The following is a 16,227-nucleotide window of genomic DNA, read 5'->3' as shown; positions in this document are numbered from 1 at the left end:
CCTGGGTTCCCAGTTCTCTAAATTAACAGTCTGGCAATAATACCACAAGGCCGTTGCATTCCTTGAGACACGCCTTCATTCCTGACAACACTTCTCTCAATTCTGCAAAATTGGTCACAAGGATGACGAGACCTGCTGTTGTGTTGTTGCCCTTTCTTTCCACTTTATTTGTTTGTGAAAGCAACTGGTTTCTGGGCAGGGTCCTCATCTTGAGCACCAGTCCAGGTCAGGAATGTGGAAGAGGATGTTAAACGGTGAGAACCATGCCATAGTCACCCATTCTGTGATGTGATGAATTTGAGTAAATCCATCAGGTTCCATAGCATCTTTGTCCGCTCCTTCCTGGTGCAAATGGATGGCCTAGAGGTATAAGTTGCTGGATTGTTAATCTGGGCACCCAGCTTTGAATCCCGTCACGGCAGATAGTGGAATTTGAATTCAGTCTAAAAATAAATCTGGAATTAAGAGTTTAATGATGTCCATGAATCCATTGCCAATTGTCAGGAAAAACCCATCTGGGTCACTAATGTCCTTTAGGGAGGCGAAACTGCCAGCCTTACCTGGTTTGGCCTACATGTGATTCCAGGCCCACAGCAATGCCCTCTGGGTAATTAGGGATGGGCAATAAATGTTGGCCTAGCCAGTGATGCCTCATCCTGTGAATGAATTACAAAAAACATGTTTGGTCAAGGTATGCATGCAACGTCCATGATCATCAAGTGCTGGAGTGGGATTCAAACCTGAGGTTTCTGGCCCAGTGGGACACTATCCACTGTGACATAAGACCTTTGTGGTGGATTAAAAACTCAATATTTAATATCTCAAGTGGGAATCCAAATCTTAGGACTCTGGAGATTTACTGATTCCTTTATAGTCATTGATATTTGATCACCTTGCACTTCCAAGCAACTGGACAGGTCAATAGCATCACTGTCTCATATTTCACTAAACTTCAGATCTCGGTAATGTTCTGAAGGCTTGGAATTGTGCTTGTGCCGGACTGTTTTAGTGTTGAGATATTGAGTGTTGAGTAGTTAGAAGTTGTGAATGGAAAAATTATGCAATATTGTGTTATTTATTAGGCAAGCTAACCTTACTGCTTCTAATGTGATTTTCTTGAAATTCTGTAGCTGACCTGTGCAAACAATAATTCCACGACATTAGTTGTATGACCTTATTTTGATTCATAAAGAGAAGTGATGTTTTAACTCTAATGGCACATTCTAAATATTTGATCTAAATTAATTTATGACAATTAATATGAACTAGTATTGAAATGGAAAGTGGATAAGTTCCTCTTAAATTCATTCATCTATTGACTTTAAAAGCTATTGTGACAAATAGCTTGAATCATAAGTTTATTCTGAGGCAGAAATGGCAGTTCTGCAGATTCCCTTTTTTAAGACATCTTCCATGTATGCATGTGTTGTGATATATATATAGATTATACCAAGGCATGCTAGTCCAATTGAGTCTTTACATTTGTTCTTAAGATGCTACATAGAAAAGTCATGGAATCTGCAAAAATGAAGAGGCAGCTGCTTTGAGACAGTTGCTTTACCTTGCATTTAGCAACACCGTTTGTTTCTAACAACCCAAAAGGCTTCCAATTTCCTCCTTTTTCTTTGTGATTTGATAATATTTCAGTAGATTTTGGTTATAGCTAACTAGGACTCTTTCCCCAGTCTGCTCCAGTCAATATGCATCTAACCTTATGAGGGTAGATTGTTGTGTTTGAAGACAAAGCTGGCATTTAATATCCGTTTTTATTTCTTGTTTCCCCAGATCTTTGCACTGGGCTGTTGCCCAACAGGGGGATGGCTGGCTGTTGGCACGGAGAGCAGCAATGTAGAGGTTTTACATGTCAACAAACCGGATAAATATCAGCTTCACCTTCATGAGAGTTGTGTTCTGTCACTCAAATTTGCTTATTGCGGTAAGCATTGATTTTCTTTTCCACCGTTACGTTAGTTCGTGGCTAACCTGTACGTTAAATATATCTAAATGCTTTAGTTCCAGGATTTGATTTGATTTATTATTGTCACATGTACCGAGATACAGTGAAAAGCATTGTTTTGCATGCTAACCAGACAAATTGTACCTAACACAAGTACCTCGGGATCATAGAACAGAATGTAGAATGTAGTGTTACAGCTACAGAGAAGGTGCAGGAGAAAGGACCATTAATAAACCAGGCTGTCAAAACTCTTTTTTTAAAATTTTAGTAATGAGATTGGACAGGTCTTGTGAGGAGAGAATTACAGATTGCCTCTTTATTTTGTGGAAAAAACGTTTCCTTGAATGACCCAGCTTTAACTTTAACCACTGTTTCTTTGAGGTTGGCCTCTGTGCACCACCCTGAGGGCAAGTCGTTTCTTTCTTTCCCCATAAAAACTCCTTTGCTCCAACACCTACAGTAGATCATGCATTCACTTTCCCATACAACATATCTGCATATTTAACTTTTATAACCCTAGTTATCATTTGGAATCTATGTTACACCCCATTCTAGGCCATTGTCTCCTGCCTGAAATGTGGCTTTCAGAATGTGGTTTCAGAGTGGTTTTAAACTTGAGCCTTTTCATTTGTTAGTGGCAGCTTTGAAGTGTAGCTTCCGTTCATTTCTACTCTTCTATTCCTTTGAGAACATTGCTGCTGACTGAACTGACTTGTTTATAATGTGATCCAGTAGGAAGGTGAAAGTAACAGATTGATTGATTACTAATAACCACTCGTATTTTTAACTTGAGAACTTGGAACTTGCTACACTGTTTCTCCCACTCGCTTATTCTCTAAAACTCCAGAAGTGGAAAATCTTTTAAAACACCCATCTTAGTGGTTTCACGGCTTTTAATTCTGAAAGTCAGTATCTTTTCTTCTCCAATTGCACACAGTTTCTGTGAGTTAAGCTTGCTGCTAAGATGAAGTACAGATGAAACCTCTAGAGTGATTTGTGAGGGAGGTGGGTGGTAGCAGCTCTTTGCTTGTCTGGGCTGGTAATTACAGCATTGTCTCTGTTGATGTCCTCGAATGTGGCCTCCAATTGTTTGAATTTGTACTATTTGTGGATGTTGGAATGTGCCAAGGATTTCTATTTGGGCACCATTGAGTAAAAAAGAAAATGGACTAATATGGCCCCTAGATGTTTACTTCCAGCTGATTAATTGTTGCTAATCTACTTCTGACTACGGGAAAGACTTGAGTATTAGCTGGAAAAGGGCATTGGGGGGATTGGGGTTAGTGCTTAATATGGGTCAAGGAATAGGTTGCCTGATAGGCTGATTCAAGCACTAAGCACTTGATCCATAAATTCCAGATTACAGCCAATTCTGACGCTCCCAGGAATCTTGGGTTCTCATTATCAGCCTCTATGGGCATTGTAACAAGTTGTGATGACTAATTTCAGTAGTAGAGCAGAAGGACAATACAACAACAGAACAGTGCATCTCAGTACTGTTGCAGTCTAGTTATGGTGCATTCCTGCTGAACTACACCAGTTCTCGCCTCCTTACTCTTCACAAAAGTAATATTTGAAGCCCTATCGCATTGGGTAACTTAGGTAGGATGGATGGGGCTGGATATCAAAAAGGAGCTGAAACTGTCAAAGTCATGTTACTACCTGTATGCCAACCAAAACAGACAAATAAATGAGATCAGCATCAGAGAGAACAGATGGTTTGTGAAGCAGAATGGTCTGAATTGAAGCAAGATAATTTAGTTTAGATCCCCTTCAGGAAACAGGCCCTTCGGCCCAACCAGTCCACACCGACCCTCGGAAGAGTAACTCACCCAGACCCATTCCCCTCTGACTGATGCACCTAACACTATGGGCAATTTAGCATGACCAATTCACCTGGCCTGCACATCTTTGGACTGTGGGAGGAAACCCACGCAGACACGGGGAGAATGTGCAAACTCCACACAGATAGTCACCCGAGGCCAGAATCGAACCTGGGACCCTTGTGCTGTGAGGCAGCAGTGCTAACCACTGAGCCACTGTGCTGCCCTCTATAATGCCCAACTATACACAACAACAAAAATAGAAATTGCTGGAAAAGCTCAGCAGGTCAGGCAGCATCTGTGCAGAGAAATCAGAGTTACTGTTTCGCATCGAGTGACCCTTCCTTGGACCTGCCCACTTATACTTCAGTACAAAATTCCAACGGAAGTGTTATGAATCTTCGACAACCTTAAGAATAAGTGAACCATTTGTGTAATTGAACCTTTGAGGAGTATGGTCATGATATTGTGCACATCAATGACTCTTTACTCAGGAGGTAAAAGGATAGCAGTGTTTAGTTGCAGATTACACACAGCAGCCTGGAATTTAGGATGTGATCAGGCGGATGGTTGCTGGCTTTAACTTGTCACTTTAAAGGGAACTTGAAACAACGAATTGTCTCGTTCCTAGTATCCTGCAAGACCTACAAAGTGAGGATCACAGTCATCGATGGATGTAGAGGCTACAATTTGTAATTTCATTAAAACATGTCGATAAATTACTTGAAAAATAATACATAAAATCTACTGTGCAAGCCAATGAGGAAGCAGGAGGACTGTCATCGACAGCGATGAGTGATTTTTGAAGCATGTTTTTCTGCCACTAGAGGGACCTAGCATACCTCACTGTGATCATTTCAGGGCATAAAACAAACATTTCTCTTCCATAATAGCTAGTCTGCCACATAAAATGAAGGAATATCTTGATACAGTCATCACTTGACTGATATGCATACAAGTTATTTGTGGTTAATTCAGTTTTAGGCAATTATATATTTGCTGTGCTCAGTTTATTATTTCATTTGAGGAAAGCATTTTTTTCTCAGCTGTCACTTTAAAAAAGGTCACTGGTTTTTAAATTGCTAAAGGGCCAAAGACTGTGCATGGCCTAGTCATTTAATTAATTGTACACTTCAGGTTAATTAATTGTATATAATTATGTTTGCAGAATTGCTTCAGTTTCTGATTTGCCTCCCATCCTCCTTTCCGCATCCCTCTGTTATATTTAGGCTTCGCTGCAGAGCTCCGAGCATATTTCCATAGCCTCCGTGCCTTAGTGCTGAATCCGCTGTAACTTCTTAAAGCAAATTTTCAATTAAGTTATTAGTCCGATTAGATTTGCTTGTCACCCTCACTGATTTTCTGAGACACATTATTTGATTAAAAAGACCTTACAGCTTTGAACTTGAGCCTTTTTGGATCCCAAGAGATTTGAAAGCCAAGGAGACACTGTGGATAAGTGTAGCTGAGGAAGAAGACCAGCCATGATCTTACTGAATGGTGGGGCAGGCTTTGAGGTCACCTGGCCTACTCCTGCTTCTTCTTATCAAACAAAGAAATATCAATGAATTTTGAAAGCATCCCTCCTAAAAATAAGTGCTGCGTTCATATCTGCCTGTAGCAAATTTTGTTTTCTCTGTCCTTTCCAATTATATCAGCCAATTTACTTTTAACATTGCCAGGAAATTTTCAGACTCTTTTCAATTTTTGTCTCAGATGGTGTTTAGAGAAGATGGTGTTTGATGGGGCCAGAGATTTTAAACCCATCTTGCTTTGAGCCCTGCATTCCATTGCTCAGGCAGATGGGATGGAGTCACTTGGTTGGCAAAGTGGATAGGCATCAGGGATGCATCTTGATTACATAGGGAAGCAGTCATTGACACAATGAAGGTTTAATATTGAATGCTGGCTCATTGCCTCATCCTTCTTGCATTGCCAAATAACAGCAATTTACATTTATGTAGCCTTCTTTTCAAACACACTGAAATTTCACAACTGCACAGCCAAACGAAATTGGATATAAAACCATTTAAGGAGAGGTTAGATGACTAAGGTGACTTGAGTTGTCAGGTGTCTTAAGGTGACTAAAAGGTGACTTCAGTTATGTTAGGTGACTTAAGGTGATGAAAAGATTAGCTAGAAGTGATGGGTTTCATGAGTTGCTTAAGTGAAGGGAAAGAGAGCTAGTAATGAGCTGAGAGCTTTAGGGAAAGAATTACAAACCCTGAAGCCTGAGTATAGCTGAAGACATAGGAAGCATTGGTATGCTGTTTTAAAATCAGGGATACAGAAGAGGCCTGAACTGAAAGAGCAGGGAGATCTTGGAAAACGTTTTTGAAAATTGCTGTCCATTGTGTGTGTGTAGGTAGCATCTTATCTATCTGCTGCACAACACCAATTTGCATTTGTATCAGGTCTTTACTGTGGCTAAAATGTTACAAGCTGCTGGGGAGATCCTGAGTAAGAAATGGATGCCAACTCAAGGAAAGGATGGAGAGGCAACACCAATGGCTGAGTTGGAGATGGGTTTCAAAATGTGCCTTTAAAGGTGAGAGAGATGATTAGATTAGTGATGTTTGATGGGAACATTCTAGGAGCTGAAGGGTAATAGTCAATAGTGGGTGAACGGCGAGGAGAAGGGAAAATTGATCATGGTCAAAGGATGATTCTGTATTCCCCACTGGCTAAGGAGAGTTGATGTGAGCCATTGAGTGCTGCCTTCAGAGCTGTTTGACTTTCCCATAACCTGACTAGTTGACATTGTGTTGCTCTCCATGCAGTTCCATCCATCACTGCCATCACATGATGTTGAAGAGCCTTTGGAATCAGAAGTAGTGCTTTGTCTCGCACCCTCTGATGTCAACAGTGACTCAATAGATCCTACCAAACATTAGGAGCAAAAATCAAGGGAAATGTCACACTGTTGTTTTGCCGATTCTTTTTATGGGGAACAGAAGCTGTACATTACCTCAGATTAGAGTGGTTACACAGCTTGTTGGCCAATATCCATGATTTGCCCCGATCTACAAAGCAATCAAATAAACTGCAGTGTGCGGTTTTATACACTGTATTTTCCAAGAAGTAGTCCAGCCTCGAATGTATTGTAGCAGCTTTTGTTGAGGGATGGACTGCAGGCAATTGGTTGGTCCAACAGTCAGACTGAGAGAAGTGAGTGGGATGAGACCTTTCCTCAGGCTGTCTGTTCCAGTTGTAAACGCTGGAAAGTGAGGTTGGCTCTCCCGTGAACAAGAGATGGCTGGATGTCTACATTGAAACTTCAACAAAAAGTTTTGAGTGAGCTTCGATACTGCACAGCCATTCCTGAGACACAACCTCGGAAAGAGAAGGGATTTTGTCTTCCTGTAGGCAGATCCGCAATCTATTCAAAGCAGTTTGGTCATCTCTGGATTCCATAGTTACTGCTCCACTCTGAGTGTATCATTGAGTAACTAAGTGTCATGAGGCTTTTACTGATGTTAGTCCCAAACTGAACTTTTAATCATCTTCAAGGTAACCTTTTGAAATGATCGCTCCACTCTATGTAATCCTGGTATGGATCAACAAATTTTATGGTGCTTCTAAGTAATCACTTAAATCAGTTTTAACTCGATAATTGCACTAGAGATTGTTTGATAAAATGGTGTCACTGGATAAACAGGAGATGTTCTATCTGTCAAGCTGGTGTTTGATGTTTCTTCTTCTTCCATTGGAAGGAAGGTAAATATTCATTGGATTTTTCTTGTATTACTCAGATGCATGGCCTGAGAGTAAATTCTGTTACAGTCCCTCGTTTTGGTTATTGAAAGATTCAGGGAACCTTAAAAAATAACCAATATGTGGGGTTGACAGAAAAAATACAAGTTTATTATCATCAGTACCTTTCAAAGAATGGTCTTGATATCAATTAAAGAAGATTTTCAATCCAGCAATTAAAGTGGTGTAGTGGTTATGTCACTGGAATGCCAATCCAGAATGCTAGCTCTAATGGACTGGGGAAAAGTGATTGAATGTCACTGTGGCAGATGGTAGAATTTGAATTTGATACAAAAACATGATCTAGAGTAAATAGTTGGTCGAATGATTGCCATGTAACTATTGTCAATTGTCATAAAAACCCAGCTAATTCACTAATGCTTTTCAGAAAGGAAATCATAGAATCCCTACAGTGTGGACTCAGGCCATTCGGCCCATCGAGTCCACACCGACCCCCGCCGAAGAGCGTCCCATCCAGACCCATCACTGTACCCTATCACTGTAACCCTGTATTCCCCGTGGCTAATCTACCCAGCATGCACATCTCTGAACTGTGAGAGGAAACCCACGCAGACACAGGAAGAATGTTCAAACTCCACACAGACAGTGATCCAAGGGTGGAATCAAACCCAGGTCTGCTGGTGCTGTGAGGCAGCAGCGCTAACCACTGGGCCACTGTGCCCCAAATCTACCATCCTTACCTGATCTGGCCTACACAGACTCCAGACCCACCGAAATGTGGTTGGCTCTTATCTGCCCTTTGGGCAATTAGGGATGGGCAATACATGCTGGCCTGGCCAGCGACACTCATATCCTGTGAATGAATAAAAAGTTAAAAGTAAATTGAAGATTTGATTCCTTGAGAAAACAATCTTATAGAAATGACTTAGCTTGATTTGAGGGAGGTGAATGAACACGCAGTGTTGTACTGACTTGAGTTGGAGAACCTTCTTGCTAACATCCAACTCTTTCATACTGTCAGGTTGGTAACTGCTCTTCCCCAAGTCCCACTGTGTGCCAGAGGAGGATAAGTACTACATTGCTGTGTGATTCACAAAGGGGCTGCTGATGTTGAGACTCACATTTGTAAACACCTGCAGGCGGGGACCAACCCTGTTCAGTGCAAAACCATTTGTGTGCTGACTCTCTCCGTCTTCATTTCAGGTAAATGGTTTGTAAGCACTGGAAAAGACAACCTTCTCAATGCATGGAGAGTACCGTATGGAGCAAGTATATTCCAGGTAGGAAACAACCATAAAGGGGATTGGAACTGGGGTTGGTTGCCAGGGAAGGTGGCTTATGCCTGATGGTTTTAGATGCTGTTCGCATCCGAGTTGAAAACATCTTGTCAATTAACTCACAACTTGTGGGGAACTGAAGTGAAAATTAAATCTTATGGGAACAGTTGTCAGGAAAGTTTGGCACCTACTTATTCATAAAAAGCTTTTCACATACATTGAGCTGACGTTGCTTTTGAATAATGCAAAGATGTGCACATGTGCCCTTGGTTAAAATATCCTTGCCAAGCTCTCCTAATGGATTCATTTTACTCCCGTCCTTTTGTGAGAACTTTGAGATTTGGGAGATATCGGATAATGCCTGCACATTCACAATTGACCATCCTGTGTAGCATATTTTGTGCAAAGTGGCATTGCTGGTATTTTCAGTCCCTGAGGAACTTTTCATATTGTCTTTTGTTTTCAAAAACGAGGTGTTACAGTTAATTTAGGGGAAATTCTTCCTTGATTTCTCACTATGCATCATACAAACACTTGCATAGCTTGAGGCGGACTGATAATTTGTCTGTCGCACACATGCAGCAGTAAAAATTTTTATTGCATTCTTGGCGAAGAGCAAGAGTTATTATTTCAAAATCACGTCCTACCATGTATATCTTGGGGCTAATTCAGTTATTAAGCACAATGTGACAGGTTTACCCACTTGCGTCAGGCAGATAAGGCAAGGGGTTTCTTGGCTCAATCCCCATTCGGATCTCAGTTGACTGATCTCAGTCAGTTGAGGAAGTTGGAGAGCTATTGTGTGCTTGGCCAAGATTAATGCTTTTGGCTGTTGAAACAGGGACAAGGAGCATGCGCCTTCTCGAATAACAGTTGAAGTAAGTGGTAGAAGAAGGTGGATAAGGTGCAATCTAAAGTTTCCTGAAATTACAGGTTACAAATAAATTAGTTAGGAGCAGGAGTGAGCTGCTCGTTCCCTCTAGACTGCTCTCTGAACTGATTTCTTCATATTCCTGCTAATCCCTGACAACCTTTCACCCCATTGTTTATCAAGGATTTATCTACTCTGTGTAAAAATATTCAAAGACTCTGCTTCCTCCATGGTTAAGTTTTGATTTCTGGTCTGTGCTGACTATGTCACAGAATTACAGAAATGTCACGGCATTGTATCAGCACTGGCTCTTCAAACGGGCATCATTGTCTAATGCCAGTCTCCTGTATTTACCCCACTCCCTCGCACATTATTTTTATCCAGAATAATCACCCAATGCCATCTCAATTGAGCCTGGCTCCACCACACTTACCGGCAGTGCTTTCCACACTGTGACTAATTGTTGTGTAGCAAAGTTTCTTTCCTCAACTCACGTTCGCTCCTTTTGCAGGTCACTTAAAATCTGTGCTCTCTTGCTCCATTTCCTTTTACGAGAAGGTACATTTTCTCTCTGTACACTATCCAATCCACTCATAATTTTGAAGACCTCTACCAGATTCCTGCTTAGCTGTTTTCTCTTCCTAACTCTTTCAATCTATCCTCAACTGAAATTCCTCATCCCTGGATTCTTGTAAATTGCTTTCTGAAAATTCATTCGTGGGATGCAGGTATCGCTGGCTGTTATTGCCCGTCCCTAGTTGCCCCTTGAGAAGGTGGTGGTGAGCTGCCTTCTTGAACTGCTGCGTTCTACCTGCTGTGGGTTGACCCACAATGCCATTAGGGAGGGAATTCCAGGATTCTGACCCAGCTTCTGCACTCTCTCATACATTCCTGTAATATTGTGTGCAGACTGTACACAATACTCCAGCTGAGGTCCAACAAATGCTGGTTTTATATTGTCTTTCAATGATTTTCCAACCAAAAATACATCACCTAACATAAGCTAACAGTGAAAAATGAGACTATTTGGTTCGCTATGCCTGTGCTGAAGTCTGATAGCACAGTGGCTCATGTTAATTGATCTCAGCTGTAGGAACAATAGTGCTGCTGCAATTTGTCACACTGCCTTTTGATTAAAAAAGGGCAAAAACCAACAGAACTCCTTATCCTGATTCATATTGAATGGTTTCTGATGGAAAAGCTATGTAGGTACATGGCAGGTTTCAGATGAGACTGTCTTTGGATAGCACAGTGCTCATCATTTTGACCTTGAGGCACAGTCATGGTTGTCAGTGCCTGTGGAACCACAGAGACATAGAAAACAGGAGCAGGAATAGGCCATTCAGGCCTTCAGGCCTACTTGTCCATTCGATGTGATCATGGCTGTCATCCAACTCCGTATCCTGGTCCCACCTCCTCCCCAAACCCTTTGATCCCTTTAGCCCTAAGTACTTTAGCTAACTTCTTCTTGAAACATTCAGTGTTCTGTGGCAGAATTTCATAGTCTCACCACTGTCTGGGTGAAGAAGTTTCTCTTCATCTCATTTCTAAATGGCCTACCTTGTGTCCTTAGACTATAACCTCTGTTTCTAGACTCCCTGGTCATCAAGAACATCCTTCCGATGTTCACCCTGTCTAACCCTGTTAGAATTTAATAGGATTCTCGTGAGATACCCACTCATTCGTCTAAACTCTACTGAATATAGTTCTAACTGATCCAGTCTCTCTTCATACCTCATTTCCTATTCAAATGTAGATTAATTCATGCAGGAGGCGTTCAGTTGGTGAAACCACAATGTTAGTTACAATAAAAAGGTTAAATATTGTGCTCTATTTCTGCTTCACATTCCTGTGTTGTACCCTCTTTTTGTACTCTTCTCAAGGGACTTGGGATGACTTAATGTGTCAAAGGTGCTATATAAACGTAAGCAATTTTCCTTCTAATTACCTGACCTGGGGCATGGGCCTCCAAGGTCCATGTGCAGCAATGGCTTCTGAAACCTGAAGTCAATGCTTGGAATGCAGCTGGCTATCAATGGGCATGCATGCAACCTCCGAATGATTGTATAAATGGGCTTAGAGGGAACATCAAATAGATAAGTCATTATCGTTGTTACTGACAGGATTTCATTTTCTTTTCAGTCCAAAGAATCTTCATCTGTACTATGCTGTGACATCTCAGTTGATGACCAATATGTTGTTACTGGCTCAGGGGACAAGAAGGCCACGGTTTATGAAGTAATTTACTGAGGATTCAGACCTTTATTGGAAGGGATGGGATTGTGGGGGGAGGGAGCCTTTAACCTTGAAGAAGAGACCTGGAACCTGGATCAGTGAAGCGTATTACCCAAGGATCATGTTGAATGGAATTTTCGTCCTCGCAGGAAGATTTTCTGATGTGGCCTTGATTTGGTTGTTGAAATTAACTTTGACTTGCTTTAACGAAAGAGGATATATGAGTAGACCAAAATGGTGGATGTTCACCTGAAGAGGAAGGGTTACTCAAGATTCCACAGTCCCACTAACTCCAGATTTGATGTTAATGTTTAGGGTAACATTAATTGTACATTTTTTTCATTGTTCCTTTTTGTTATTTGTAATGTTAAAATCCACTGTTGGGTTTCATAACTTGATGGGGAGAAATCTGAAGCTGCTTGATTTTAATTTTTAGACAGAGGTAACTCCTTTCAACAGTGTGCTGCCCCTGGATCGGAGAAGGTCCTTACAGAAACTGAACATTGTGTCTGAAGATTTTTGCGATGAGTTGCGTTTTAAAACATATTTATGAAAAAGCATCTTTTTACAGTGTGCTGTTTGTTATTTGTCAGACAGCGTGAAACACTAAACCTTAATTTGCGCACCTTTCTCTTTCCTGATCTCTCTCCCCATCACTATAAGCTGGTGTTTTTACATGTAAACTTCCCATAGACCACTGCTGAAATGTGAATATAGGAAGTTGCTTGCATTGATAATTTGACTGCTGGTTGTGTTCACCCGTTCATCATTCAGTTTTGCTCTTGCTTACCACCTGGCATGGCTAATTCTCTGCTGTGCCAAAGAATGTAGCTACCACCATTGTGCGAAATGATTGTCACACTTTGGAGTAATCAAAGTTACAAATCACACAACTCCAGGTTAAAGTCCAACAGGTTTAATTGGAAGCATTAGCTTTTGAAGCGCTGCTCCTTCAACAACAACCACCTGTGTGATTTGTAACTGTGTACACCCCAGTCCAACACTGGCATCTCCAAATCACGTGGAGTAATCGCTCTTTTGGTTAAACTCAAAGTAATTTTTTGTGGTGATAGGAGGAGAGAACAACAATTGCACTTAGTGTGGTAGACCATAAATGTGATATTATGAAATAGACTGTTTATAGCAATCCAAGCCATCAATTTTATTCATTTACCTAAAAAAAGTTTGCAAATCTGTGCCCCATGTTGTCCAGCTGAGGAGCGAGTGAACAAACTGGGTACTGTACAGCACAGCTGAGAGGAATCCACATCATTTAAACTAAAGGATCACAGGCCATTACAGTCCATTTGTGTCTGAGTGGGTTGAGAAGCTGAACATTTATTCTGTGTTTTCTGAAAATCGGTTTATAGCCATTGAGTAACAGGAAGATAGTACAACGCTGTTGCCAAGCTAGCTTGGATTTGGAAAGGAGTCATCGTGTTTCATTTTGTTTTAAAAGGCATTTGGATTTCTTTATTCTTGCATAGGTTTTTGCAACAGTGTCCACTTGTTTTGAGACAATGAGATGATCTGTAGGCGAAACACTCTGTCCAATTAACATCTAGGCAACAGGATGATGCTTTTCACTTTTAACTTGCGACGTAGCTCTGGCTCAGCCATTCAGTTTGAGAGCGATTGGTACTTTTAATGTGTTTTTGTCTTCACTTCCATTTTTGCTCCACCCATGACATTAAAAGAAATGATGATGCTAATGGCATGTTTTCTGTTGTTTGGTCCCAGCACCCTACAACTCGCTATTCTTCAAAATGCCGACTTCTTGCAGCCATACAGTTCCACACAATTAATTTTCCAGTTTTTTTTCCCAGACTGTTGCATTTGACCCTACCAATGTGTCTGTATAAGGATACGTGACTTGGGAAGATACTACCTTCATGTAAGATCCTGTCATTAACATCTCAACCTGCTTTTCAACAGAGGTCACTGGTAAACAGGAGTAAGAATCAAGACCTAATCCTCACACCGTTTGCTTCCCAATCCAGCCTGTCACTTCCAAATTAGTCCTCAGGCCAATTGTAGGACTATAACCAACTCTGAAATTAGTTAATTCAGTACAGATTAGTGATTGAACTAGGTTCTTCATGGCCTGCATAGCTCACTAGTAGCCTAAAAGTACATTTAACAGAGCTGTTTTCATTGTCTTTTGAAGGTAATGTGGTTGTAAGGGATCTTTTAGATAGAACATGGGACCTGAGCTACAGATCCTTTCTCATGAGGTTTCAGAAGAGCTTTTGACAACGCTCACAACTTCATTCCATAATATTTCCCCAGGACTCTTTGCATTTTCCAGATGGACCAAAAGAAACTGCCTGTAAGTTGTTGAGTTATTTTTAAACAAGCAGAAAGATGCTTGATTAGCTTTGGAGTTTTGACCCTCTGGAGAAAATAGCCAAGGCTGCAGCTATTCTCTGAGAAATGACTACTTTGTGTGTCTTTGCGGTTTCACAGAGTGTGAAAATCATGAGAAAGTTAGATTCCTTTCAGAAAATCTGGAAAAACCTGCTGAATAGCATGTGCGGCAAAGCATAAACCAAATAATTGACTTGTTTGGTTTGATTCATTTTAGTCTTGAGCTGTCCTGCTATCACATTCTTCTGTATTTTATTCAACACTTTTTTTCCCGCCATTTGTTATTTCTATTTATTGAATATGTTATACACCTCTTTCCTTCTTCCTCTCACTTGTTCCCATTTTGGCCCATTCCAAAACTAGATGTAGATGTTCTGGTTCTTGTATTGGGAATGGTACACTCTATGGCAAAGGAATGGGAACATCAAAGTTACTGTGAAGACCATTTTTTCTTTTCAGTGAAATCTCCAGCAACAAGTGTGCTGAGGTCAGCACCAGATCTGACCAGTTCAGATCCATGGGGCAACTGGTCAATACATTGTTTGGGTCAGTCCCTTGTTATGGCTCTGTAAAAATGCCAGAAGGTTTACACATTTTTTGCCTCCACAATTAACTTGATTGACTGAGTGTATGCATTAACTGTGCCCTAATTATCCACTTGTATATTCTCTTTGATAACTGTGCCTCAAACCTTTCTTAGGGAGGAGATAAATTGCTAAATTCTTCTGTGATACACGTTTTCTTTTTTGTTGCCCAATATGGTGATTTGTAATGTCCAGAACCCTTCCATCTTTCATGCTTTTCCATCCCAGTTTGGGATGAATTTGTAGTTTATTCCTTTAAGTTCCCAATAAACTATTTTGTATGTGATGTCTATTTCGGTTATGTCTCTTTAGTCAGACTTGTGAACTTCTGGTCTATTGCAATTGGATAACACAAAAATATACACACATCCAATTAAACACGAACCAACTTTTAATGAAGTTGATGGCCATCTTTGCTGAAGACTGCTGCTGGTTATAAGTCTATGAATTGCAAATTTGCCCAATGTTCCTTCACTGGTATTGGCAGGAAAACAGTGCCAGATTACTCATTGATTTCATATTTACACGTTCAAACAGCTTTGCAAGTCTTCAGTATATAATGAAGATGGGCACCGCTGTACTCAGGGCACAGTGCATTGTCACTGGTGCCATCTTTCAGATGAGGCATAAAACTGAAACCATTATTTTTCCACTAGCCTTCTAGTCGATCAGATTTTCAGAGCCAGTTCCTTTAAGTATGAAAGGAGCATAGAGTGCTAGAGAAGCTCAGCAAGTTTGGCAGCATCTGTGAAGTGAAAAACAGTTAATGCTTTCAGTCCAATGACCCTTCTTCAGAACCACTTCTGATAATGGATCATTGGATTCAAAATGTTAACTCCGTTGAGTGACTGTGGTGGAAACAGAATGCCTCCACTTAGTAACTACCTTTTGAATTTGAGCAGGTTTAAACTCTTCCTGCTAACTATTCAGTTAAGTCTGTCGCAACCCTCAAGTCTCCAAAGCTAATGGAAAGTTGGAATGTTTTGGAGATTTCCAGCTGGCAGGTAATTGCCCATCAGAAATTTGAACTTCCAGGGCACCTTTGCACGATCCTGAGATGTAACTGCAGTCTATACAGCTACAATACCTATATTCCCATTGGAAGTTTAGGGCCATCAGATTTTGATATTAAAATGAACAAGTGTGTACTGCCATTAAACACCTTTTGTTTCTTAATTGATGTACTGCATATTGTTTTGCCAACATCTCACCAAGTCAGTGCTCATGATGAGGGTCATGCATTTTGCCAAATGCTTTAATTCCCAACAGGTTTTCTTGTCCTGTGCCATTGGTGTGGTTGCATGGAAGCAGCAGAACCTGTTTCACAGCTGAAATCAAATGACTCTGCACGGTGGCAGAATTGCACTCAACTGGCGACAGTTGCATTTTGCTTTCTTTT

The 16,227-nt window shown here is 40.8% G+C and overlaps 1 protein-coding gene across 2 annotated transcripts in view; it reads left to right on the top strand.

The window, feature by feature from the left end:
* LOC122565380 (transducin-like enhancer protein 1) overlaps positions 1–13,589 on the top strand; it is a 163,900-nt gene extending 150,311 nt beyond the window's left edge. For both annotated transcript variants that reach the window (XM_043721297.2, XM_043721295.2), the window contains 3 exons: positions 1,786–1,936; positions 8,698–8,774; positions 11,785–13,589. In XM_043721297.2, coding sequence (XP_043577232.1) covers positions 1,786–1,936; positions 8,698–8,774; positions 11,785–11,892 — 336 coding nt within the window. In that variant the 3' untranslated portion in view covers positions 11,893–13,589. The remainder of the gene's footprint in view (positions 1–1,785; positions 1,937–8,697; positions 8,775–11,784) is intronic.
* The last annotated feature ends 2,638 nt before the right edge of the window (positions 13,590–16,227 follow it).

Source organism: Chiloscyllium plagiosum, unplaced genomic scaffold (genome assembly GCF_037043375.1).
Source record: "Chiloscyllium plagiosum isolate Xiang-an unplaced genomic scaffold, Cpla_swu_hap1 HiC_scaffold_28, whole genome shotgun sequence".
NCBI classification, from domain to species: domain Eukaryota; kingdom Metazoa; phylum Chordata; class Chondrichthyes; order Orectolobiformes; family Hemiscylliidae; genus Chiloscyllium; species Chiloscyllium plagiosum.
The sequence above is the reverse complement of the archived record's forward strand: the minus strand, read 5'-3'. Positions and strand labels throughout refer to the sequence as shown.